The sequence below is a fragment of the Gymnoscopelus braueri genome, assembly GCF_963280865.1.
Source record: "Gymnoscopelus braueri genome assembly, chromosome: 10".
NCBI classification, from domain to species: Eukaryota; Metazoa; Chordata; class Actinopteri; order Myctophiformes; family Myctophidae; genus Gymnoscopelus; species Gymnoscopelus braueri.
In genome coordinates, this window is record NC_137611.1 from 18,878,976 (window position 1) to 18,903,631 (window position 24,656).

The window sequence follows — 24,656 nt, forward strand, 5'->3', positions numbered from 1 at the left end:
AATCGTTGTGACCGGTTTTCACAAAACATTTCCTTAAAGTATAGTATAGTAAGAGATGTGGGTACTGAAACGGTGAGGTGTTGGAAAAACTCAACTATGCATGCACCATGTAGGTGCTTGAATTACTTTTGAAAACGTGTACAAATTGTAAGTGAACAACATATGCATTATGTGTAGCTTGAATAAAAAATATGTCATCTCTTTATTTTACAAATTAAGGAACACCCACATTAACTCCAACCAGGTAAGAAACCCATTGCGTTAGCAAACATTTTATGAACCACTTCATTACATTTCCTAACAATGCATGGAAGGATACATCTAGTCCCTTCTACCAGTAAATAAAATGTCCTCCTTTTCAGGTCAGAGTATCATCGGACATCTGACATCTTCCAGCAACACTTCTTGAGTAGTGTATCACTCCAGTCACCTAGGCCTAGAAATGGCCTGTATTGATTATCAAACCAGTTTCTCACATCAGGAGTCAGTGGCCTTATACTATGTTCACATATTATCCTTATTTTGTGGGATGCTGATATTCATGATTCATGTATTTGGCTGGAAAACTTTACCATAGGATGTCCTGTACAACATGTGATGAGCAATTTGCATATTTTTGCTCATTAATCAATAAATTGATTAAGCTGTTAACTCCTATACAATCCAACTGCATCTAGGGGATGAATAACGATAATCATTTAGCTATGTTTTGCAAGTTTGTGAAGAGCTTCTGGAGAGTAATTCAACAGTTATTTGCTTTATTTCTTTCAGTATTTAATATGTAGAGGAATATGTAGTTATTTGGTCAACTGATACTTCTGTAAGTTTGAGTTAAAAGCGAGCTGATTCAAATAATCTCAGTTGTGAATGTCAATTTATTAGGAAATTGTCTGTTTTATAAAGTGCAAGGAGGTGCCAACCTTTTTCAGTTTGAATGATATCTTTGAATCGTTTCTTCATATGTTAAGTTCACAAAAACTATTTTAGAGGGATCCATAACTGAGGCAAATGCAACTAAACAATACACGCACATACACACACAGTACTCTTAGAAAATAGGAATGCACAACAAAAATGAAGAAATAGTTTTATTAAATACATGTAGTGACATACCTGAATCTGACACAATTGTGCTTGTAATTAATAATTTCAGTCAGTAGAAATAACATGGTAATATTGCTTTGGATCATTTCATCAAACCCAACGTGCCATTTCTTGGTTTACATCAAATACACCATCTTCTATTTTGTCTAGGAAAGGAACTAATTTACTAGATCAGGTTCCTTTACTAACTATTACATCTACAGTATATCAACTTATTTACCATGACCACTCCTTCAGCCTCTCCCGTCTACAAAGAGTTGTAATTCGAGACACAACTAAAATACTGATATACAGAAAGCATGTGAGTGCAAATCCAAAACCAAGTTTGGCAACTTGTTTCACTTATATGGACATTGAAGTTAGTACTCAATTTGCATTTTTATTACTCAACTTCTTTGCTGTCAAACTGCGCAGGACAGTGCAAACAGCATGTAAATTTGAAGTATTTACAGTAGGCACAGGATCTAGGAATATGCCTGCATTACTATGAGTTAGATCAATTACTAACTGCTTATGCTATGCCTTTGAAAATCAGTGTGGTACAAGGCTTATATTTTAATGGATCAACAATGACACTGTTTTACAAAAGAAACCGATCACATGACATGAGCATCAAGGCAGCAGTCTCTAAACCCAGGCGCAACATGCCAACTTAAAAGAGTGGATGTCCAGTGTGCTTTTTTTTTTATGAAGAAGGAATTGGCTGTAAAGGAATGAATATACACAGTGATCAGTCAGATCTCAATTTTTCCAGAGCAGTTTAATGTCTGCAAAATTCTGAGCTACACTTAAGTACCAAAAGTACTATCAATATAAATTATACTGCTACAAAAAACAAAAATGAAAATGAATAAGTAATAATATACATCTAAGAAGAAACAATAAAGCTAAACATAACAAACCAGTGTACAAAGTACTGTCCTATCAACAGCCCTTCCAATGACAGCAAAAGCATAATCTAACTCCAAATATATTAGGATGAGCAGGAAATGCAGCATCTGAAAACAAAACAAAAAAAAAAGGCCACCACTTTTGGGCTTGTACTGGGAAGACTAGATGTCACACACCTGTTCCAATTAAAGCAATGCTAAGTAATAACTAAAGTTGTTGCCTTGAGATGGAATATGGTGAACATCCCACTACCTTCCAAACATCTCAGCAACTTTGGTTCCAGTGTCTTTTTCCTCAATCAGTAACATTAGACTCTTGGTCATTTACTCCACTCTCCTTTACCTCACTCTCCTGCTTTACCTCACTCTCCTGAGAAGAAAACCAATCACGCACTTGCTGGTAGCTCATTCTTGACTTCTTGCATAGGGAGTCGAGGTCTTTTTCATGCAGTACCCCTGTCAAACGAAGATATGCTTCCAGTGGTTGGGTATCAGGAGAATCTGTTGGAACAGCCGGTCCATTTGCTTGAGATTTTCGTTTGCGGCTACCTCCAACCCGTGGTGTTCCGCTGCCGCTATTCCCATTAGACAATCCATTGCTTCCTTGCAGAGTAGCAAGTTCAGCCAAGAATTGTTCACGGACACCCTCCTGCACCCAGCGCAACTGACCATTCTTAACGGCATAGCGTGTATCTCCAAACCACTGAATAATATCTGCACGGGGTAAGCCTGTGACCTTCACAAGCTCCGTGTAGTCTTCACTCTTTGGCCACTGGCAGCGTAAGAAGTGTTGCTTTAGCACATCCAATTGGTCCTTGGTCTTCCTTGGTCGTCCACCAGGAGTGAGGGCAGGGGAGGTGGATGAAGGAGCCCCGGAGAGACGTGACGGTGTGGACGACTTCTTTGATGTGCCGATGCCATTTGAAACCTGTTTATGGGGTGAGGCTGTTGGCGGTGGGGTGCCAGAGAGGGAGGACGGGGAGGATTTTGTTACACATGATGGCTGCTGTGGAACCTGCTGTGGAACCTCTGCCTCTGTCTTAACGCTGGTCTTAGTTAACTGTAGGGGTTTCTCTTCCCATTCCTCCCCATCTTTACAATGCTCTTCTTTACCGGAACCCTTATCTGCCATTTCTAACCCAGATCTTTCCCCAAATGCTTGCAGGCTGTTTGACAGGAATGTCTGAAAGAAATGTGAGGCGTTTATGTCATTGCTAAAGGCTCCCTCTTTCACCTCTTTATCATTTCGCTGTTGACGTGACTTTTGAGAAATTAGTGGAAGAGGCTGAACTTGCTGAGGTTCTTCTTTTCCTTCCACTGTAGTCTGGTGAGAATAGACTTGGGCAGCAGCATGGACTCCTCTGCCTATCCTAAGCTGGTAACGGCTGTCACTAAACCATTTACGGATGTCGTTGCGGCTCAGACCAGTCTCTTCCTGCAAACGTCTCAGTTCTGTCTCTGCAGGCCAGTTCTCTCTCACAAAGCTGCCGCGAAGCACAGCGAGCTGAGCTTTGGACTTTTTATACCGCCCATGTCGTCGTTGTACGGACGAATCAGAGAGATCTAGTGACGCATCAGCCGCAGTAGTTGCGGGCGTGTCCGCTGGTGGGCGGTAGTTGTACGAGTCCTGGGGGGGTGGAAGAGAAGAGCTGAAACACGGGACCGTTGATCTGGCTGGCTTGTAGGTTTCTGGTGACTCATATTTTGTCTTTTTGTCTTTTTCAGAGACCAAAGTGGAGAAAGCACCTTCTATTTGAGGAGTGTCCTCATCCTCTGTTATTTCCTCACAGAATTTCCTCTTGGCCGTCATCTTAACATCTTCCTTTGTGTCAGCATAATCACCAGAGATCTCAGGTACTGCCAACTTTCGTCGAGTCTCCTCTATCTCCTCAGAAGCCCAGCTGATGCCATATTTAATTCTTTGCACCATAAACCACACCTTGACTTTGTCCAGTGTCAAGGCACACACTCGGGCCAACGCATTAACCTCGCGGGTTGTGGGATAAGGAAACAAATTGAAGGCTTGGACCAGCTCTGGGATTGAGTCAAGTTCACGAGTTTGATCTGAGTGTGTCCACACCAATTTCAGTCCCTCAGACACTAGAGGCAGGCACACAACAGAGTTGGGGTTGGTGCTGAAACTTGCCACACCGCTTGTGCTACCATTAGCTGCGCTGACAGGTTGGTGCAAATCCTTCGAGGAGCATGGAACCGCATGCTTTCCTTCACCTTCTGTCTTCGTCACTTCCCCTTCAAAGGGTTCCTTCATGTCCACACCCAGTCCCGTTCTACCGTTACGTTCACTGTATGCTGCCATCTGGGACATCAAAGTCGCTCCCTTCTGACCTAGAGAAAGACACAAAAACATCGGACGTCAGTTTTGTTTTGCATGTCACATTATGCGATTCTTCTGAACTAAAAACACACACGCTCAAAGGGAACGTAAGAACTAACACTGAAAGGAGCACAATCAGAAATATACAGGGTGTTTGAGAACTTTCTATTCTCAAAGTCAATTATTCGACAGCTGTTTCCCCCTCCCCCTACTTTGCACCCCTCTGAATCTCTCAACGAAACTGGTCGTATACTCTCTGCCCAGATTGAGGCACCCCTCCCCCCCTGGAACCAGAGTGTGGTGACTGACTTTTGTTTTGTGAGAGTGGGGGAGTGGTGTCGAGGGCTGGGGTAGGGTGGGGTGGCAGCTTGGGGAACGGGGGCCATAAGAAATCCATCACAGCCTACTTTCTCACCCCTTTCCAGTGTGCTGGCTTTGTTCCCCTTCAAGTTCTCAGACCTGAAAGACTCAAGTGTGGCCTCCTCAAGAACCAATAATAGTAATACAAGGGAAACACCTATGTGATAAGGCAATGAGGGTAAATTAGCCATAATTAGCAGGCAAGGAGTAGTCACACTCAGAATGTACTTCAACAAAATGATGTGTTCCTAAAAAGAAAAAAAGAAAGAAAGAACACTTATAGAAATGAAACTGACAAAGCTAGTCTTACTGTGATGTGTTTGTGGTTTAAGTAGCCTACTGGTGGATGAAATGAAACCTATAAATTAAAAAATGTTATGCAACAGGTGCATATGTATAGGCAACACTGATGTGGCCATTAATATCTGTCTGAGCATTAGTACATTTAGCATGGACAAACTCCTTGTCTGTGTTTTTGTGGGAGATAGTGCCCAATACAGTAGCTCAATACAATAATCTGGCGTTGGGTCATTACGAGTCGACCAATGACTTACATAATAATTGTGTCTCTATTATTAGGGGATGTATTATTTGTGCTTTATGACAAAATGTTGAACACGGGGTTCACGCAGTAAACAGATCACGCCACGGCAGCCGATTAGGTCATTTGTGCCACGCAAGTAATGCCAGTGGGAGATTGGGCCAACATCAGAAAACAAGTTCTGATTAGATCGGCCACAATCCGATATCACACTTGAACATCTTTTACCGTTGGACATTGTCCAAGTCCATAATGGATTCAACAAATTTCCCTAGAACTTCAATGTGAACAGACTGAGCCCATGGACGACACCAGTGTTGCCATATGTTGTGAGCGAAATGAGGAACCAGGTCTAGGAAAACAAGCCCAAAAGAAGCGACTATGGGCCACATGAGCACTTCAAACATATACATCGGCTATTTTCAAATAGCCGATCTACAAGCTCACAACACGTCGCGAGCCAACGCGTTGTGAGCTTGTAGATCGGCTATTTGAAAATAGCCGATGCATATGTTTAAAGTGCTCATGGAGAAACATTCTATTCAAACATTCTAACAACACAAATGTGGTATGGGAGTCCCCTGGCATTAAATATTTTCAGAGGGAGGGGGGTGTCTGTGGACCAATACATAATTCATTTGAGGGTCCTTGACATGAAAAATGTTTGAGAACCACTGGTTTAAACAGCATTAGTTTAAAAGCCCAAATAAGCATCGGCACTTTAGAAACAAGCCCAAAAAAAGACCCGCAACTACCAATATTTACAACTTTACAGAAAAACAAAGCCCAAAGTCGCTTTTATAAGCGGACATGGCAACACTGCAGTCCACTGGGCTTAAGGCTAGCTCCTTTGTGGCGTACTAAACTAAAACGCTCGGACTGCACAGGCGCACTCCGTCGGACACGCTTGAGTGAAACACAAAAATAAACTTACCATACAAAAAAAAAAACACCAAAACGGCTTTTGTTCACCAGATCCGTGTCTGAGGACCAAAAACGGGCGATCCCGACTTTTTCAAAGACCACCAAATCCTCCTGTGTGGCCGGGGGGGAGTTTAAACAATAACCCGTCTGGTCTGCAGCTTGACCCCTCGTCTTGTTTATCAAGCCCTCGACGGGAATTCTGTTTACGACACAAAGATGCGGCTAGTCAACTAACTTTGTCACCTTTCATTGAGTTGAGACGCGACGTGGATCCTTTTACGGTGGAAACTCAGTAACGTTCAATCCATTGGATTCGGGTTCTGAACTTGAATCCCCCGGCCGTTACTTCGCCCTTTCCTCGGTCGGTCGGTCGGTCCGCCCGTTGTTGCTTTTGTTCTGAAACTGAGAAGTGTTGTGTTCCCCGCTACACTGTCCGTCCGGCCAGACGAGGCTAGGCGGAGCTGAGGAGGACCAGGAACTCTGGGAAGGCCCTGTCCGTGCGGTGCCATCTAGTTGCCATGTCCGCTTATTATGAGCAACTTTGGGCTTGTTTTTCTGTAAAGTTGCTTGTAAATATTGGTAGTTGGCGCGGGTTGCGGTTTTGGGGCTTGTTTCTAAAGTGTAGACTTGCTTATTTTGGCCTTGTTTCCTAAACCTGTGGTTCTCAAACATTTTCATGTCCAGGACCCATGTATTTGTCTGCAGACCCATATTATAACTCTGTGGCAGACCCCCCCCCCATCTGAAAATATGTTATGCCAGGGACCCACATACAAAATGTGTGTTGTGGTGATTTAAAATATTCAAAAAATCATTTATTTTTTACATTTTCTTCTATTTTATAAAAATAATAGATCTACAAGCTCGCTTGAAGATCGGCTATTTTGAAATAGCCGCTGGCCCGCTGCCTTGGGCTCGTGTAGCCTGGCCCTGGTCGCATCTTTTGGGCTTGTTTTCATAGACTGGTTTGCTTGTTTCTCTTGCAAAACCTGGCAACACTGGTGCCATCCCAAACAAACCCCGGCCAGCGATTGGAGGAGTCTAGCAAGACTGTGATCAGATTGCAGGTTGCAGATCCGGTCTAGAGCAGATACGGAAATAGCCTGCGTGTGTATGTTATGTGGGCGTGCAAATTGCCGGATGAAGTAGGCGGTAGACCGGATCTGAGTACTGAATAGTAAATCGAAACCAAGGCTTTCCACAGGTACTGCGGAAATCCTGGTGACGCGGGGTTAGGAGGAAAGCCTTGCCACTTCATCGTATGACGGTGTCGAGAACCTAAATTGCAGATCTACAAGCTTGCAGATCTCATTTGTGCTTATATATTAAGCATTAGACGCCTGCATGAAGCTTTCATCCATAGACATTTGTAGTAGCCTATTGTCCAAAGTTTATTTATTATGATCAGAGGTGACTTGCAGATACTCATTTTAAGAAGAAAAATACCCAAATAGCTCAGAGGATTAAGTTTTCCTCTCAGAACGCTTTCAGACAGCAGGCCTACCAAACCTATTTTCCCAATCAATTGACAGATTTAAATAGCCTTAGGTGTATCATGCCTGTATCAATATTTACAGTTTAATTAGAAATAACCTGTATGGCTTATGTTACAGTAAGCACATAAGATGTGTTAAAGAATAAAGCTTCGTAGAATTCATTCTTCACATGATTGCACCATTCCTTTTGGTCAATTTAGAGATATTTTACTTAACTTTTCTTAATGTGATCCTTTTGTGACTCAGTCCACACTGAAAAATCTAACTATTATATTTACAACATTAATATTCACAGTTGAATCCACATTAAACAAAACTATTGTTCAAAATAACTAACTTTGTCACCTGTGACTTTATTCACAGCGTACCGTATTATACAAACTAAGATAAATAATATCCCTTCACATATTCATCTTGTAGTCACATACGTAAGTATAAATTCATATGCAATTAAAAGAAGATCCCAACGTCATACCTATGTCACAGAATTAACATGTAGCTTTGTCCTGGTTCAATTACAATCGATTACATATCAGTCAACAGGAACACAATACTTCAAAAAGGGAATGTAGACTGTATAATGTAAATGTGACAACAAATTGGTTACACATTATAGTCAGTAGAAATCTAGCATATTGCCACTTGGGGAAAACACTTAAGTGTTTAAAATCGTCCAGCTGCAAGGTTGAGAACAAACTTTGGCAGACGCACGAATGGGGGAACAGCATAGGACAGCCAAGAGAGATATGGAACTTTTGTCAGGAGGAATTTCAAGGAGATATAATCAACCACTTCTCGACCTGGTAATGGGGAAAAAAATAACAAAATGTCAGAACAAAGTGAGTGGACACAAGAGTAAGATGCTTAGATCTTACAAAGCTAAAAACAGATTAAGGTTAGGTACCATCAATGTCTTGTATCCCATAGCGCCTTGCAAGGTCACAGGTCATCAGAACTTTCCCTGTGATTGACTGGAGATTTTTGTCTTCCAGGTACAGAAAGTTACCACACATATTAATGACGTCTTGGATTACAAATGGAAATTGCTAATATAAGAGTCAAACAGCAGATGGTGAATTAAAGGGTTAGGTAATTACATTTATGAAGGCAAATTACAGTATGCACATTGTGTGACATCGAGTGTGACTCCTCTGGTCAAATGATTGCAGGAGTTACTTAGTGACTGTGAAGAGAATTTGTACAATAATCCTACCTTTGGCCAGTGCTACAATGCACTTCCCACTCAGCTCTGTGGATTCTCCACTGGCAAACATTTCCTTGAACTGGGGAAAGGGAGGCCGGCATATTAACAGAAAGTGAGAAAATGAAATAGCTAAGTATAAAAACAGTCTACAGTACCTTAGGATCCACACTCGTGTTATTCATAACAAATTCTGTCTGCACTGGCCCAGGCCACAGGCTGACCGAAGCCACTCCTCTCTTTTTCAGTTCAACGGCAGTGTCTGCTGCTAGCCTGTCACACTAAATCAAAACATAACTTTCATTAATACAAAACCAATATGTATGCAGTCTTACAACAATAAAGTGGAGCATATTTAATCAAACTAGAGTGCTTGATTACATGAATGCAGGTTTCTACGACCAGAGAACTTACTGCAGCTTTACCAACACCATATGGCACATTGAAGAGATACCGCAGCCCCCCCATGGAAGAGATGACAACAATCAAGCCTCGGCCCTGTGCCACCATTAACCGTGAGGCATAAACAGTGCAGAAGTAGTGGCCTCTAGCAGTGTAAGAAACACAACATAAGTTATTACTTACTAGTGGTGATGAGTCAAGAAAAATGCTGCCGTTACCTAATTTCCACTGCACTTCCATTTGGACCCTTGTGGCTGGTGGATTTCAAAACTCAAAAAACACTGATTATTTTTAAGACAATTTACTTTACCATGGCAGATGGAAAAAGCTAGCCCTAGAATTGGCTATGATATGTACAAAGGCAAGCCATAGAACACACCCATGCCCTCCCTGGGGTTGGAGTCATCCCGGTAGCATTCTAACTTGTACCGCTTCATACCATGTGTGTGCTCATTGAAGGAAGTTCAGTGTTGCAGTCAATGAGGCCCCATCGTGTACAGAGAAAGTGGTTGTGGAAAAGTGTTTTTTCTGCCAGAACTTTCAAATGGATAAGAAACGATATGACAAGAGCTGACCCCAGTCACAGCAATTAATTAATGGGTGAGTACACAGGCAGCACTACAAGTTAGCACTACATGCTGCCACGATGACTCGCCTCCCCGGGAGGGCATGGGTGTGTTCAATTGATTGATTGATGTACTTTACTTAGTAAGACATGAGAACAACAGTACATGGAAGTACAAATTTACAATACAAGGTCTACTAAACTGGAAGACTCATTAAGCACTGAGCTTGTTTAAGATGAGATCCCCATGCACACAAATCATGATGACATATAAGAGACAGACAGATATACACACTACTATACAGAACGTCATACAATCAGCTTACAGGTTACTGGTATGAAGAGTGAAAAATATGTACAAGAGAAGAAAAAAAATCACACCCAGTGTGAAGTGGGCGGTGTGGTCATCACAGTGGTCATCATAGTGATGGAAGCTCACTTAAAAAAAAAAGATTTTTTGAAGTGCATAATCCTATTTATAGGTTATTAATGTCATCATGTGTCTCGCAAGCCAATCACAGTGCTGAATAGAGTCAGCCAATAGAGTCAGCCAATCACAGTACAGCTAGGGGTGTACTAATGAGCCAATCACAGTACAGCTAATGAGGTGTCCCAACCCCACTTATAGGGGCGGCTACACTGCCCCAAAAACGGGGAGGGGGTTGGGGGGGGGGGGGGGGGTAGGTTAAGACTTAGACAGGGGCCATTTTTGAATTGCAGCCTCCTGAAGGTGTATCTTTAGGGCAGTTTTGAAAGTGAGTAGGGTTTTACACTCCTTTACTCCTTTTGGTAGGGCATTCCACATTTTTGTTGAATAGCATGAGAACGAGTTCATTCCCTTTGTTGAGCCAAATCTGGGTTGAACATGATTCGTGGAGCTGCCTCTGGTGTTATGATCGTGGACTTCATTAACGCTTTGGAAGTATTTTGACAAATACAGGGGGATACCAATGTTGTGGTGTATCTTGAAGACCAGGCCCATTGTAAGTTGCTGTACTCTGTCCTCAACCCTAAGCCATCCAATCCTAGCAAAATGAGCAGGGGTTAGATGGGTTTTGTGATTGAGGCCAAGAAGTAGCCTTACTAGTTTGTTTTGGGATGTTTGGAGCCTTGTTTTTAAGGCCTTGGTGGTGTTGTGATACCATGAAGTGCATGCATAGTCGATGTCTCTGTCTCTGTACATACAATATCACAGTCATTCTAGGGCTAGGAAAAAGAAAACACAAATGTCTAGAATTTGAGTTGTGCCTTGTGTTAAATTAATATTCCACACTGGGCATAATGATGGCTTGTTGAGTATGTTGACAAGTAGCTACTCCGGCTAAACTGCATAACAATCTCTTTTCAATATCTTGCCTATCATTGCTGTACGTCTTGAAATATTAAACAGCACCTGAGTGAACTGTCCTTTCCTTGAAAACAATTTGAATAAAGTACCATAAACAGACAGTGATGAACAGGAAATGACTAACAGTCAGCTGGCTATGAGTCAATTGATATGACTAAGCAAAATAAGGCTTACCTGAGACCTGTGTTGTTTATGGTATCCCACATGGATGGGTCAATCTCCCAAAACTTCTTTCCCATATTGTCAGATATAACCTGGAAGGTAATTATGAGCATTTGCTCAGGGTTAGATTAATTTCACAGGCATAAAATGTGAAGATCAAGAAACACAAGAATCAAGAGGGGTTTACAAGAACATAGATATTATTATTAAATATGATTAATTAATTAATTAATTAATTCAATATTTAATAATTTTAGCAGTAATAGCAGCAATGGAAGAGGATGTGCAGAATACAGAGGGGGAAGGATCGTTGGAAACGATTTCCCCAGAGGACAGAAATGGCACAGATAGCATATCAGTGTTAACTCATTCACTGCCACAATTATTGCTTGCCGTGTTTGCCCACTGCCAGAGATTTTTCATCGAAAAAAAAAAAGTACTCAGGAGCCGAGATACAGACTTTTTAAGTTTTAAGTTAACAAGGAAGTGTATGGGAGTCTAGATCTTCGATAAATCAAAAAAAATGTTTTTTACGTCAGTGGCAGGATTGGTAAACGGGAAAAATTACGTTTTTTACGTCAGTGGCAGTGAATGAGGACGACTTTAACACATTTTCATCTGTCTTCATTTATCTTAATATAATTGGTCTCATGATAATATGGTACCATTTTTTTCTACTCTGCCTGTATCTCAGAGGAGGGCTGTGGACAGTTCAGAAACCCACCTACCAGTGACATCATCATTTGCCGTTTTTTTAAAATTAAAACAAGATTTACATTTTTTTATTACATTATTTATTACCATGAGAACAATGGCTTCAATTATAGCATGCTAACTTTCCAGGAATAGAAAGCCTGCAGTTTCTATTAACTTGGATTCCCTATGATGGTGTCACTAGGCAGGTTTCTGAACTGTCCACAGCCCACCTCTGAGACACAGACAGAGGAGACAAAAATGGTACCATATTATGATAAGCATTAGTGAGGACCACCAACTACAGTATATGAAGATGGGTGGAGTCTGCCTTTAAGTAATGGTTATTAGGCTACACATATCAATGCAGTCATGGCACTGACCTGCACCCCAGCATAGGCATTGTTAACAAGGATGTCTAGTCTCCCGTTTTGTTCCTGTTTGATCTGTTCAAACAGTCCCTCAATGTCTTCATCCTTTGAAGAATCACAGATCACCGGAACACAGTTCCCACCCCGTTCCTTAACCTGATGTTTACACATTGCAAAAAGAATTACTTGGGGATGATGGCACCTAGCAGGTCAGAAATCAATGTGTTCATCAGAAGACTGCCAGAAACGTAATAAATCCACCATCAGTTAAAGTAAAGTTTCAGAATTTGTAAAAGCCTCTACAGTTGATTATCCAAAAAATTTAAATACTGGTCTTAAAATCTTTTGAATGTCAAAAGAAGCAGCTTGATGTGTGGGTCTAAATTAATGCTGATGCTGAAACATCAAGGTCCCCCAAAGCTCACCTCTGCTGCAGTTTGTTTGAGAGTCTTCTCCTGGCGGCCAGTGATGTAGACAGTGGCCCCGGCTTCTGACAATTGTAGAGCTATTCCCCTGCCAATGCCCCGGGAGGCCCCTGTCACCAAACACACCCAGCCTGAGAGGGACATTTTTACCTGGTACTGAGGACAAAGTTAAAGAGCACATTTTTCAAATAATTGTAGTGGAGTAAAAGTACAATATTTGTCTCTGAGATGTAGTGGAGTAAAAGTAAAAGCACTGAAAATTGAAAATACTCCAGAAAAGTAAAAATAACTCAAAATTGTACTTAAGTACAGTACTTAGTTACTTTACACCACTGCCACTTGTATTAGTTAAATGATACAGGTAATGGTTAAATGGCGCACTGGCACCACCTATTGCTTAATAGTCAATTTAGATATAGTAACCTTAGGCCCATACTGATTATTATGTAACTGTTGTGTGAAGTAACTGTTTTTACACACAGGATTCCATGGATTATATGACAGGCTGCCTGGATAATCTACGGATGGACCATGGTCACATTATGGGAGAAAAAAACTTGGCCTGGATTCCCGTATGTTGAATTTCAGTTTAACATACAATAAATTACACATAAAAGTATACAATATACACATGATAAACAACTAAGCAGCAGTGTTAATTGTAAAATCATCTTCAGGGCAAAGTACGACACGAGATAACAGACTCATAAAAGACTACATTTTGCTCGACCGAGTTCAACTCAAACCTGTCGAATAACTGCATTCCGTTAGAAAAGCACACAGAGGTGGAAATTATTTACATCGAAACGGTATTTCTCTTTACAGGTCCCTTGACGCAAGCAACTCCAACAGAACTCCTCCGATGAATCTGTGTGAAAGCCTAATATATACAGCCTGGCTGGGTCAGGTCAGTGCACAAGGCTCTGGGTCAGTGTTATGAGTGCTATGAGTAATGAGTTATGAGTGTTATCAGGAGCAAAGTAACCTCGCGTCACCAGGCTAGGAGTAAACTGCATGTCCTCCCCGTCTCTACCGTATTATGCCGTAAACAGCGCCGTCATGCCCGTACGACAGAGCATACGCGGCTAGACTAGGCAAAATACTGTATACCGTAATACACCGATGTGAAGCAACATCGAATTGAGAATTCACATTATGTGTATTTGGTTGTTTATTGTACACAAGATGGCATTAGGTTCCCCTAGGCTAGGGGAGTTGTATTTCAACCTTTGTGAAAGGTGTCATTAGACATCTTTACAAACACATTTGTGAAGAAATGTCTGCGAAACTATTCATGATTTTTCTGATAATATTCCCGGACAGACTAAGGGAAATACATGTGCCTTCAATTGACAGCCCTCCAAGCCCAAATGGATATGATGATGAATCATATATGTAGGAAGCATCAGACCACATAAAGTATGCTTGAGTTAGTTCATTTGGAGTCATCAAACCTAAACTACAAAATAAACAATAGGGAGAATCATGTGTTATTTTCCATCATATTTCTAGTTTTGTTTCTTGCTCTAAGGATCACTGCACTCACCATATTAAGTGAATATATTGGGAAATAGAAATCAAACTGCCCTCATATCACTGGTGAGGTTCAGGGCTATTTTTGTCACTCTACATTTGCTCATATGTGAAATGTGTCCTCTGCATTTACCCAGCCTATTAGGAGCAGAGGGCACTATTAATACAGCACTGTAGATTTTGTTTGTTGCATGCCTGTGTGAAATTATAATGATCAAAATTATATCTATCTAGATGTCATTTCAAGGATCAAGTGTGAGGTTTATGACCCAAAGTTTATTTATCATGGTCAGAGGTAACTTGCAGATACTCGTTTTAGGAATAGCTCAGAGGATTAAGATTTCCTCTCAGAACACTTTCAGACAGCAGGCCTACCAAACCTATTTCCCAATCAATTGTCAGATTTAAATAGCCTTAGGTGTATCATGCCTGTATCAATATTTACACTTTAATTCAAAATAACCGTTATGGCTTGATGTTAAAGTAAGCACATAAGATGTGTCAAAGAATAACGCTTCGTAGAATTCCTTCTTCCACATGATGGCATCATTCCTTTTGGTCAATTTAGAGATATTTTACTTTACTTTTCTTAATGTGATCCTTTTGCGACTCAGTCCACACTGAACAATCAAACTATTATTTTTTTAATATCAATATTCACAGTTGAATACACATTAAACAAAACTATTGTTTTTTCAAAATTGTAGAAATGCACACAAACTCAAACACTACATTTTCAGTTTAGAATTAATTCAACAAAATGCATATTTTCATCTGTGACTTCATTCACAGCGTACCGTATTATACAAACTATGATAAATAATATCCCTTCACATATTCATCTTGTAGTCACATACGTAAGTATAAATTCATATGCAATAAAAATAAGATCCCAACGTCATACCTAGGTCACAGAATTAACATGTAGCTTTGTCCTGGTTAATCAATTGCAATCGATTACATATCAGTCAACAGGAACACAATACTTCAAAGAGGGAATGTATACTGTATACTGTAAATCTAACAAAAAATTGGTTACACACTAGAGTCAGTAGGAATCTAGCATATTGCCACTTGGGGGGAAAAATACATTCACCCATTCACACACCGATGGCAGAGGAAACCATGCAAGGCACCAACCTGCTCATCGGGAGTAATTAGGGGTTCAGTGTCTTGCTCAAGGACACTTCGACACTAACTCTGGGGGAGCCCGGGATCGAACTGGGAACCTTGAGCCACTGCCGCCCACACACTTAAGTGTTTAAAATCGCCCAGCTGCAAGGGTGAGAACAAACTTTGGCAGACGCACGAATGAGGGAACAGCATAGGACAGCCAAGAGAGATATGGAACTTGTGTCAGGAGGAATTTCAAGGAGATATAATCAACCACTTCTCGACCTGGTAAAAAAAATTACAAAATGTCAGAACAAAGTGAGTGGACACAAGAGTAGGATGCTTAGATCTTACAAAGCTCAAAACAGATAAGGGTTAGGTACCATCAATGTCTTGTATCCCATAGCGCCTTGCAAGGTCACAGGTCATCAGAACTTTCCCCGTCATTGACTGGAGATTTTTGTCTTCCAAGTACAGAGAGAAACCACACATATTAATGACATCTTGGATTACAAATGGAAATTGCTAGGGTTAGGTAATTACATTTATGAAGGCAAATTACAGTGTAGAGCATGCACATTGTGTGTGACATCGAGTGTGACTACTTTGGTCAAATTATTGCAGGAGTTACTTTTAATGAAATTATCCTTTAATCTCAGCCTAAATGACTGTGAAGAGAATTTGTACAATACCTTTGGCCAGTGCTACAATGCACTTCCCACTCAGCTCTGTGGATTCTCCATTGGCAAACATTTCCTTGAACTGGGGAAAAGGGAGGCCGGCATATTAACAGAAAGTGAGAAAATGAAATAGCTAAGACTTATTTTGTAAAAAACCTACCTTAGAATCCACACTGTCAATGTTATTAGTAATAAATTCTGTCTGCACTGCCCCAGGCCACAGGCTGACCGAAGCCACTCCTCTCTTTTTCAGCTCAACGGCAGTGTCTGCTGCTAGCCTGTCACACTAAATCAAAACACAACTTTCATTAATACAAAAATATACATAATACTACCAATATGTATGCAGTATTACAACAATAAAGTGGAGCATATTTAATCAAACTAGAGTGCTTGATTACATGAATGCAGGTTTCTAGGACCAGAGAACTTACTGCAGCTTTACCAACACCATATGGCACATTGAAGAGATACCGCAGCCCCCCCATGGAAGAGATGACAACAATCAAGCCTCGGCCCTGTGCCACCATTAACCGTGAGGCATAAACAGTGCAGAAGTAGTGGCCTCTGGCAGTGTAAGAAACACAACATAAGTTATTACTTGCTAATGGTGAGGAATCATGAAAAAATGCTAACGTTACATCATTTCCACTGCACTTCCTTTTGGACCCATGTGGCTGGTGGATTTCAAAACTAAAAAAACACTGGTAATTTACTTTACCTACCAAAATGGCAGATGGAAAAAGCTAGCCCTAGAATTGGCTGTGATATGTACAAAGCCATAGAACACACCCATGCCCTCCCTGGGAGGGGAGTCATCCCGGTAGCATTCTAACTTGTACCGCTTCATACCATGTGTGTGCTCATTGAAGGAAGTTCAGTGTTGCAGTCAATGAGGCCCCATCGTCTACAGAGAAAGTGGTTGTGGAAAAGTGTTTTTTTCTGCCAGAACTTTCAAATGGATAAGAAACGATATGACAAGAGCTGACCCAGTCACAGCAATTAATTAATGGGTGAGTACACAGGCAGCACTACAAGTTAGCATGCTGCCACGATGACTCGCCTCCCCGGGAGGGCATGGGTGTGTTCAATGTCTCTGTACATACAATATCACAGTCATTCTAGGGCTAGGAAAAAGCAAACACAAATGTCTAGAATTTGAGTTGTGCCTTGTGTTAAATTAATATTCCACACTGGGCATAATGATGGCTGCTTGTTGTTTATGTTGACAAGTAGCTACTCTGGTTAAACTGCATATCAATCTCTTTTCAATATCTTGCCTATCATTGCTGTATGTCTTGAAATATTAAACAGCACCTGAGTAAACTGTCCTTTCCTTGAAAACAATTTGAATAAAGTACCATAAACGGACAGTGATGAACAGGAAATGACTAACAGTCAGCTGGCTATGAGTCAATTGATATGACTAAGCAAAATAAGGCTTACCTGAGACCTGTGTTGTTTATGGTATCCCACATGGATGGGTCAGTCTCCCAAAACTTCTTTCCCATATTTTCAAATATAGCCTGGAATGTAATTATGAGCATTTGCTTTGAGGGTTAGATTAATTTCAAGGCATAAAATGTGAAGATCAAGAAACTCAAGAGGGGTTTACAAGAACACCAGCTATTATTATTAATTAATTAATTCAATATTTAATCATTTTAGCAGCAATGGAAGAGGATGTGCAGAATACGGAGAGGGAAGGATCGTTGGAAACAATTTTCCCAGAAGACAGAAATGGCACAGATAGCATATCGGTGTTAAAGGACGACTTTAACACATTTTCAACCTATCCTCATATAATTGGTCTCATGATAATGTGGGGAAAGAACTTTCTATTCAGTCTGTATCTCAGAGGAGGGCTGTGGACAGTTCAGAAACCCACCTACCAGTGACATCATCATTTGGCGTTTTCTAAATTCAAACAAGACTTACATTTTTTTATTACATTTTTTATTACCACGAGAACAATGGCTTCAATTATAGCATGCTAACTTTCCAGGAAAAGAAAGCCTGCAGTTTCTATTAGCTTGGATTCCCCATGATGGTGTCACTAGTAGACAGGTTTCTGAACTGTCCACAGCCCACCTCTGAGACACAGACAGAGGAGACAAAAATGGTACCATATTATGATAAGCATTAGTGAGCACCACCAACTATATGAAGATGGGTGGAGTCTGCCTTTAAGTAATGGTTATTAGGCTACACATATCAATGCAGTTATGGCACTGACCTGCACCCCAGCATAGGCATTGTTAACAAGGATGTCCAGTCTCCCGTTTTGTTCCTGTTTGATCTGTTCAAACAGTCCCTCAATGTCTTCATCCTTTGAAGAATCACAGATCACCGGAACACAGTTCCCACCCCGTTCCTTAACCTGATGTTTACACATTGCAAAAATAATTACTTGGGGATGACGGTGCCTAGCAGGTCAGAAATCAATGTGTTCATCAGAAGACTGCCAGAAACTGAATAAATCCACCATCAGTTAAAGTAAAGTTTCAAAATTTGTGAAAGCCTCTACAGTTGATTATCCAAAAATTAAAAATACTGGTCTTAAAATCTTTTGAATGTCAAAAGAAGCAGCTTAATGTGTGGGTCTAAATTAATGCTGAAACATCAAGGTCCCCCAAAGCTCACCTCTGCTGCAGTTTGTTTGAGAGTCTTCTCCTGGCGGCCAGTGATGTAGACAGTGGCCCCGGCTTCTGACAATTGTAGAGCTATTCCCCTGCCAATGCCCCGGGAGGCCCCTGTCACCAAACACACCCAGCCTGAGAGGGACATTTTTTACCTGGTACTGAGGACAAAGTTAAAGAGCACATTTTTCAATTAAAGATAGTTAAGATCAATGGTTGAAGGAGTACTCAGTAAAAGTAGCAATACCACGGTGTAGAAATACTCTGTTACAAGTAAAAGGTCTGTGTTCAAAATGTTACTTGAGTAAAAGTACAAAAGTATTGTCATCAAAATATACTTACAGTACCAGAAGTAAAAGTACTAAAATGTTTGAAAATAGCAGATCTACAAGCTCACAACGTGTCATGATGCGACGTGTTGTGACCTTATAGATCGGCTATTTTAAAATAGCCTATTTACAAAATAGATCTAAAGTGGTTAATGCATGTTTTACAATATAGTAATTTATATCTGTAAAATAACTAGTAACTAAAGTTTTCAAATAATTGTAGTGGAGTAAAAGTACAATATTTGTCTCTGAGATGTAGAGGAGTAGAAGTAAATGTACTGAAATTTGGAAATACTCCACTAAAGTAAAAAAAAATACCTCAAAATCGTACTGGTTAAATGCTACAGGTAATGGTTAAATGGCGCACTGGCGCCACCTGTTGCTTAATAGTCAACTTAGATTTAGTAACCTTAGGCCCATACTGATTATTATGTAACTGTTGTGTGAAGTAACTGTTTTTACACACAGGATTCCATGGATTATATGATAGGCCGCCTGGATAATCTACGGATGGACCATGGTCACATTATGGGAGAAAAAAACTAATTTCACATTATTAGCTTGGATTCCCGTATGTTGAATTTCAGTTTAACATACAATACATTACACATAAAAGTATACAACATACACATGATACACAACTAAGCAGCAGTGTTTGTAAAATCATCTTCAGGGCAAAGTAGCCTGCGACACGAGATAGTCAACATAACAGACTCAGAAAATTCTACATTTCAACTCAAACCTGTCGAATAACTGCATTCCGTTAGAAAAGCACACAGAGGTGGAAATTATTTACATCGAAACGGTATTTCTCTTTACAGGTCCCTTGACGCAAGCAACTCCAACAGAACTCCTCCTATGAATCTGTGCGATAGCCTACAACAGCCTGGCTGGGTCAGTGTTATGAAGATCAGGACCAAAGTAACCTCGCGTCACCAGGCTAGGAGCAAACTGCATACCCTCCCCGTCTCTACCGTATTATGCCGTTAACAGCGCCGTCAAGCCCGTGCGACGGAGCCTACGCTACCAGACTAGGCATAATATACCGTAATACACCGATGTGACGCAACATCGAATTGAGAATTCACATAATATGTATTTGGTTGTTTATTGTACACAAGATGGCGCTAGGTTCCCTTAGGCTAGGGGAGTTGTATTTCAACCTTTGTGAAAGGTGCCATTAGACAATGTTTGCAAAATGATTCATGATTTTTCTGATAATATTACCAGACAGACTAAGGGAAATACATGTGCCTTCAATTGATAGCCCTCCAAGCCCAAATGGATATGATGATGAATCATATAGGAAGCATCTGGCCACATAAGTATACTTCAGTTAGTTCATTTGGAGTCATCAAACCTAAACTACAAAATAAACAATAGAGAGAATCATGTGTTATTTTCCATCATATTTCGACATTTAGTTTTGTTTCTTGCTTTAAGGATCACTGCACTCACCATATTAAGTGAATATATTATGGAAAAAGGTCAGAAATAGAAATCGAACTGACCTCATATCACTGGTAAGTTCAGGGCTATTTTTGTCACCCTACATTTGCTCATATGTGAAATGTGTCCTCTGCATTTACCCAGCCTAACTATTAGGCGCAGAGGGCACTATTAATACGGCACTGTAGATTTTATTTGTTGCATGCCTGTGTGAAATTATATCTATCAAAAAATATATCTAGATGTCATTTCAAGGATCAAGTGTGAGGTTTATGACAATGCTGTAATATAAATTTGACATTGGAAAGGGATGCCCCTCTAATTAGTCAGGGTTAGGGATTTCAACTGTCTTTTTTTCCATGTGAAAAACCTGGATAACACTTGGTATTGGACATCCAATGCAAAGATAAAACAAGTTATTTGGAAAATTGTGTACTTTATTTGTTCATCTTTGCATGGATGGTACAAAAGGTTTTGATATGCTTACCAGTTTGTGAAAAACACATCTTTTGAATACAATAGTGACGCTGATCTCAAAGCCATTTGGTTACATCTTGTGATCCACATCATTCCAGCAGTTCTGCTTAGTATGTAGGCTACTGCTAGTCAATATGTGATCTTTATACAGCATACCTTTTCAGAACAATGGAGTCACACAAGGATATTTAGATTTCAATAATAAACATTGTACAATCATTGTAGAATGGTTACTGATAGGAACCCATTCCTACAAACAGATACTGTGTTTTCTATTCCAAATATTTGTTTTGTTATTGCTGCTACAATGTTGAGGAACCAAAACCAAAGAATTTTACAAATCTGGAATCTTCTAGCAATCTTTGTCAGTAGGCACAGAACATCCTGTACCTTTGTGTTGGTACAAAGCCAGTTTACTTCAAGTCTATGCTGTCACGTGGCCAACCCAGTGATTATTGGTCACAATGAAAAGCCTGCAAGTTCTGCACCTCATAAAGCTGTATATTGTTGGGTCAGAACCCTGAGGCTATCAGTCAGCTTGAAATGAGAGCCCTTAAAACAACCATTTAATTTAAATTCATCTGGTATGTATTCAATGTCTTGAAAGCGATTTTACTTCCGACTACTCTCAACAACTGTGGGTTAAGTAACAAGACTTGTTTATATATAAATTATCATTTCTGGCTGATAAATAGTAAATACTTCACTTCCAGCTCTTGTCGTTTGACAGGTTTACATCAATGTCAGTGTAAATTACATTAAAACCTATCTCAGTCCTAATCAAATCATACACAAAAAATATATATAAACTCATTCACACCACTTATCGATGTCAGATAACATCACTTGTTTCTTTATGTATGTATGTAACACATTTGGTCCCTTATCCATCAGTCCCTTCCTGCTGTCCCAGCTACACTCCTATAAAAGTGTGCAACAAAGACTGGGTCCCGCTCCTCTAGAATGTGTAAGAAATTGTTCCTCTCTTCCTCACTCCATGATTCAAACCATTGGGTCCACAGGCGTAGCTGGCATTCAAAAATATTTGGTGGACTGTCCTTGACCTAGACACAGAACATAAAGAGATAACGTTACATACTGATATAAGCCTTATTTAGGATTTAACCACTTTCATCCTGGCATCCATATTTGGGGCATGTCATTAGGCAAACGTTGTCAAAAATCTACAAACAATTAAGCTCACAACGCTTGTAGATCGGCTATTTTTGGACGTCAACGTCGTTTAATGAAGTATAAAATAGGGCTTAAGTGGATAAGTGCATTGTGGCATGTGAGATGTACCTGTAGAGTGTTGAGCGACTCTAGCAAGGTACACACTTTACCAGGCACGGCTTTGCCCAGCAGGTCCTGCAGGAATCGCTCCCTCTGGCTTGCACTCCAGCCCAGGAACCAGCTCAGTACACACCGCTGCTCCTGAAGAGTCACATATGACACAACGGGCAGAGGGTGTCTACCTGCCCCCCCTGCATTCAGAGATGTGCATGACAGGTTCTCCAGCCTAGGAGGTACTGAAGCCTGTGGAGCCGGTGGAAAGTCCTCCAAACCGGGCGAGGAGCAGTTGAACCAGACTTGCGGTGCACTGGCAACATTGGATGTTCCTCCTAGGTCTGGATCTCCAACGCTGGAGTAGGGAGTACCAGAGAAACATGCCATTGGGGTTGGCATCATCTCTGCGGGCTGCTGGTGTTGGTTGGAGCCTTGATTGACGCCGACGTGACAGAACCACGACATCTTTGGGAAAGATATATCACAGTTTCATTTAGAAAGTAGGCTAAGTTACAACATTAGGCATTATTACAACCAACAACAATCCTAACTATTGTTATGTAGAGTATGCCTTGGTAACATTAATCTGACTGGCTAGCTACAGCAAAGTGGTTAATGGTCAAGCTATCCTTCCTTACTCCCCAACCTAAAGTTAGATTAGCCCCGTTTCGGTTCTAAACGGGGCTAAAGTTAAATATTATAGATTAGGCTGAACGCAGCTCAGTAACTAACTTCAGACATTCGAATTTAAATTCAGAATATCAACTCAACCACTTTTTACATAATATAAACGTCGTCGGTAGTCCCCCACCTTTCTTGAATGCCAGTCACCTTATTTTCGGCATTTTCCCCACTGTGTTGCTGATGTAGTTGTAAGCTAGCGTTTGTGAGCTTTATCTCCACAAACAGGAAGTTGCCGTCAGCGTTGCCACATTTTGAGAGAGAAGTAAGCAACCAGGTATATGAAAACAAGCCCAAAAGAAGCAACGTGAGTACTTTAAACCTACTAAACCTGTCGCGATGCGTTGTGAGCTTATAGATCTGCTATTTTTTAAAAACACTTGCAATAAAATGTGGAATATTTTGAATATTTTTGAAACATTCTAACAACACAATTGCTCCCTGGCAATTAAAACAATTGGAAGCAATCTTAAATAAGCAACTACTCTAGAAACAAGCCCAAAAAACGCAACCCGTAACTACCAATATTTACAAGCAACTTTACAGAAAAACTATAAGTCTGCTTATAATAAGCAGACATGGCAACATTGGTTGCCGTGTGTTTTGTTGAGTGGGAAATCACGCCTGCGCAGACAGTACGCATTCTCGCAAGGCTTGAGAATTAAACTTTAAAAACTGAAATAAAGTTAAAAACATCATTTGTCTCGTTTGATTGTTTATTTGTTTATTCTGGGAATTATATGATCAGAACACAGGCAAATATTTGTTAAATGTAAACAGATTTGATTGATTGATTGAATACTTTATTAACAGTTTTCAAAGACAAGCACAGTTCAATACAAGGTCTGTTAAGAGGACCTCAATGGGGTCCTTTGTACTCAATTCGAAAAATATTAATATCACAGTGATATTAAGCATTTTATACACATTTTTATAGTATAGTAAAAGTACAATATTTGCCTCTGAGATGTAGTGGAGTAGAAGTAAAAGTATTGAAAATTGGAAACACGTCCAGTATGGTAAAACAAAATCCTCAAAAGTGTACTTAAGTACAGTACTTGAGTAAATGTACTTAGTTACTTTACACCACTGCTTATGCAAATGTAAAAATCGATTAAAAAAAATACATCTATGATAGTCTTGATCCAATTCCAAGGCTACCATGTTTTCACACCTTGTTTTCGGACATTTTCTCAGAAAGAACTAAGTAGGGGGGGACACGGAACAAAAGTAACAGGGGGCAAAAGTAACACACCCAATAACTCTAATTAGAAATAAGCTAGAGGGGTGGGACTTCTTCTGCACATGCTCACTAGGGTCCTCTCTCTGCCTATGGAAGGATAGAATGATCATTTCATCTCAGCAGAAGTTTTCAACAAAAAATTGATTTTGAGGTGTAAATGCAAATTTTTGAGTGTACGGTATTTTCCTTCTGCTGTCTAAAGATAAGATGTCAGCTAATTTAAACTTGGAAGAATTGTATCTCTATGTTATTGGTCACAAATTAACGTCAGCAGCCTATGCTAGTATAGGTGTTTCTAGATAGAATATGGGATTTTATCATGGTTGCCCCATCGGGGACAATTGTAACAAAGTGTTTTCAATGCAAGCAGATTTTTTGTCTGGGATTTCATACTTTTATATTAGTAAA

At 40.3% G+C, this 24,656-nt stretch overlaps 5 protein-coding genes across 9 annotated transcripts in view; 1 reads left to right on the top strand and 4 right to left on the bottom strand.

Moving 5' to 3' along the window:
* Positions 1-908, top strand: part of rnf212 (ring finger protein 212) — a 4,291-nt gene extending 3,383 nt beyond the window's left edge. The window contains exons 12-13 of the mRNA XM_080440206.1: positions 220-244; positions 363-908. Of these exons, the coding sequence (XP_080296332.1) occupies positions 220-244; positions 363-456 (119 nt within the window). The 3' untranslated portion in view covers positions 457-908. The remainder of the gene's footprint in view (positions 1-219; positions 245-362) is intronic.
* A 176-nt stretch (positions 909-1,084) lies between these two features.
* homeza (homeobox and leucine zipper encoding a) lies at positions 1,085-6,583 on the bottom strand. 3 transcript variants are annotated; one of them, XM_080440148.1, is made up of 2 exons: positions 6,398-6,583; positions 1,085-4,340 (listed from the first exon to the last, which is right to left on the bottom strand). In XM_080440148.1, exons 1-2 carry the CDS (start codon positions 6,402-6,404, stop codon positions 2,290-2,292), a joined length of 2,058 nt encoding a protein of 685 aa, XP_080296274.1. In that variant the 5' UTR covers positions 6,405-6,583; the 3' UTR covers positions 1,085-2,289. The 3 variants fall into 3 exon arrangements, with proteins under 3 accessions (XP_080296274.1, XP_080296275.1, XP_080296276.1); XM_080440149.1 differs by having other exon boundaries at positions 6,165-6,583; XM_080440150.1 differs by having other exon boundaries at positions 1,085-4,335; positions 6,161-6,583.
* Positions 6,584-8,069: 1,486 nt separating this feature from the next.
* Positions 8,070-20,042, bottom strand: LOC308093824 (dehydrogenase/reductase SDR family member 1-like). Of its 3 annotated transcripts, none has more exons than XM_080440194.1 (9): positions 19,931-20,042; positions 12,818-12,973; positions 12,405-12,548; positions 11,341-11,420; positions 9,266-9,398; positions 9,010-9,132; positions 8,864-8,933; positions 8,555-8,635; positions 8,070-8,450 (listed from the first exon to the last, which is right to left on the bottom strand). In XM_080440194.1, the coding sequence occupies exons 2-9, from the start codon at positions 12,959-12,961 to the stop codon at positions 8,314-8,316; spliced, it is 912 nt and encodes a 303-aa protein (XP_080296320.1). In that variant the 5' UTR covers positions 12,962-12,973; positions 19,931-20,042; the 3' UTR covers positions 8,070-8,313. The 3 variants fall into 3 exon arrangements, with proteins under 3 accessions (XP_080296320.1, XP_080296319.1, XP_080296318.1); XM_080440193.1 differs by lacking the exon at positions 19,931-20,042 and adding an exon at positions 13,641-14,290; XM_080440192.1 differs by lacking the exon at positions 19,931-20,042 and adding an exon at positions 13,618-14,290.
* Positions 14,634-20,047, bottom strand: LOC308093823 (dehydrogenase/reductase SDR family member 1-like). The gene is made up of 9 exons (XM_080440191.1): positions 19,908-20,047; positions 18,787-18,943; positions 18,380-18,523; positions 17,590-17,669; positions 16,578-16,710; positions 16,304-16,429; positions 16,156-16,225; positions 15,847-15,927; positions 14,634-15,748 (listed from the first exon to the last, which is right to left on the bottom strand). Exons 2-9 carry the CDS (start codon positions 18,928-18,930, stop codon positions 15,612-15,614), a joined length of 915 nt encoding a protein of 304 aa, XP_080296317.1. The 5' UTR covers positions 18,931-18,943; positions 19,908-20,047; the 3' UTR covers positions 14,634-15,611.
* A 929-nt stretch (positions 20,048-20,976) lies between these two features.
* Positions 20,977-23,259, bottom strand: cUnh14orf119 (chromosome Un C14orf119 homolog). Its single transcript, XM_080440208.1, has 3 exons — positions 23,136-23,259; positions 22,340-22,789; positions 20,977-22,101 (listed from the first exon to the last, which is right to left on the bottom strand). The coding sequence occupies exons 2-3, from the start codon at positions 22,787-22,789 to the stop codon at positions 21,928-21,930; spliced, it is 624 nt and encodes a 207-aa protein (XP_080296334.1). The 5' UTR covers positions 23,136-23,259; the 3' UTR covers positions 20,977-21,927.
* Between the last annotated feature and the right edge of the window lie 1,397 nt (positions 23,260-24,656).

Excerpts from the sequence above, each read along its gene's own strand:
- LOC308093824 (XM_080440194.1), bottom strand. The coding sequence starts at position 12,961 with ATGTCCCTCTCAGGCTGGGTGTGTTTGGTGACAGGGGCCTCCCGGGGC. Across the intron at positions 9,133-9,265 it reads ATGGTGTTGGTAAAGCTGCA|TGTGACAGGCTAGCAGCAGA; the intron begins GTAAGTTCTCTG and ends GTTTTGATTTAG. Across the intron at positions 8,934-9,009 it reads ACACGAGTGTGGATCCTAAG|TTCAAGGAAATGTTTGCCAG; the intron begins GTACTGTAGACT and ends CCCTTTCCCCAG.
- LOC308093823 (XM_080440191.1), bottom strand. The coding sequence starts at position 18,930 with ATGTCCCTCTCAGGCTGGGTGTGTTTGGTGACAGGGGCCTCCCGGGGC. Across the intron at positions 16,226-16,303 it reads TTGACAGTGTGGATTCTAAG|TTCAAGGAAATGTTTGCCAA; the intron begins GTAGGTTTTTTA and ends CCTTTTCCCCAG. Across the intron at positions 15,928-16,155 it reads CATTGTAGCACTGGCCAAAG|ACAAAAATCTCCAGTCAATG; the intron begins GTATTGTACAAA and ends TGTACTTGGAAG.
- cUnh14orf119 (XM_080440208.1), bottom strand. The coding sequence starts at position 22,789 with ATGTCGTGGTTCTGTCACGTCGGCGTCAATCAAGGCTCCAACCAACAC. Across the intron at positions 22,102-22,339 it reads AGTCGCTCAACACTCTACAG|GTCAAGGACAGTCCACCAAA; the intron begins GTACATCTCACA and ends TTCTGTGTCTAG.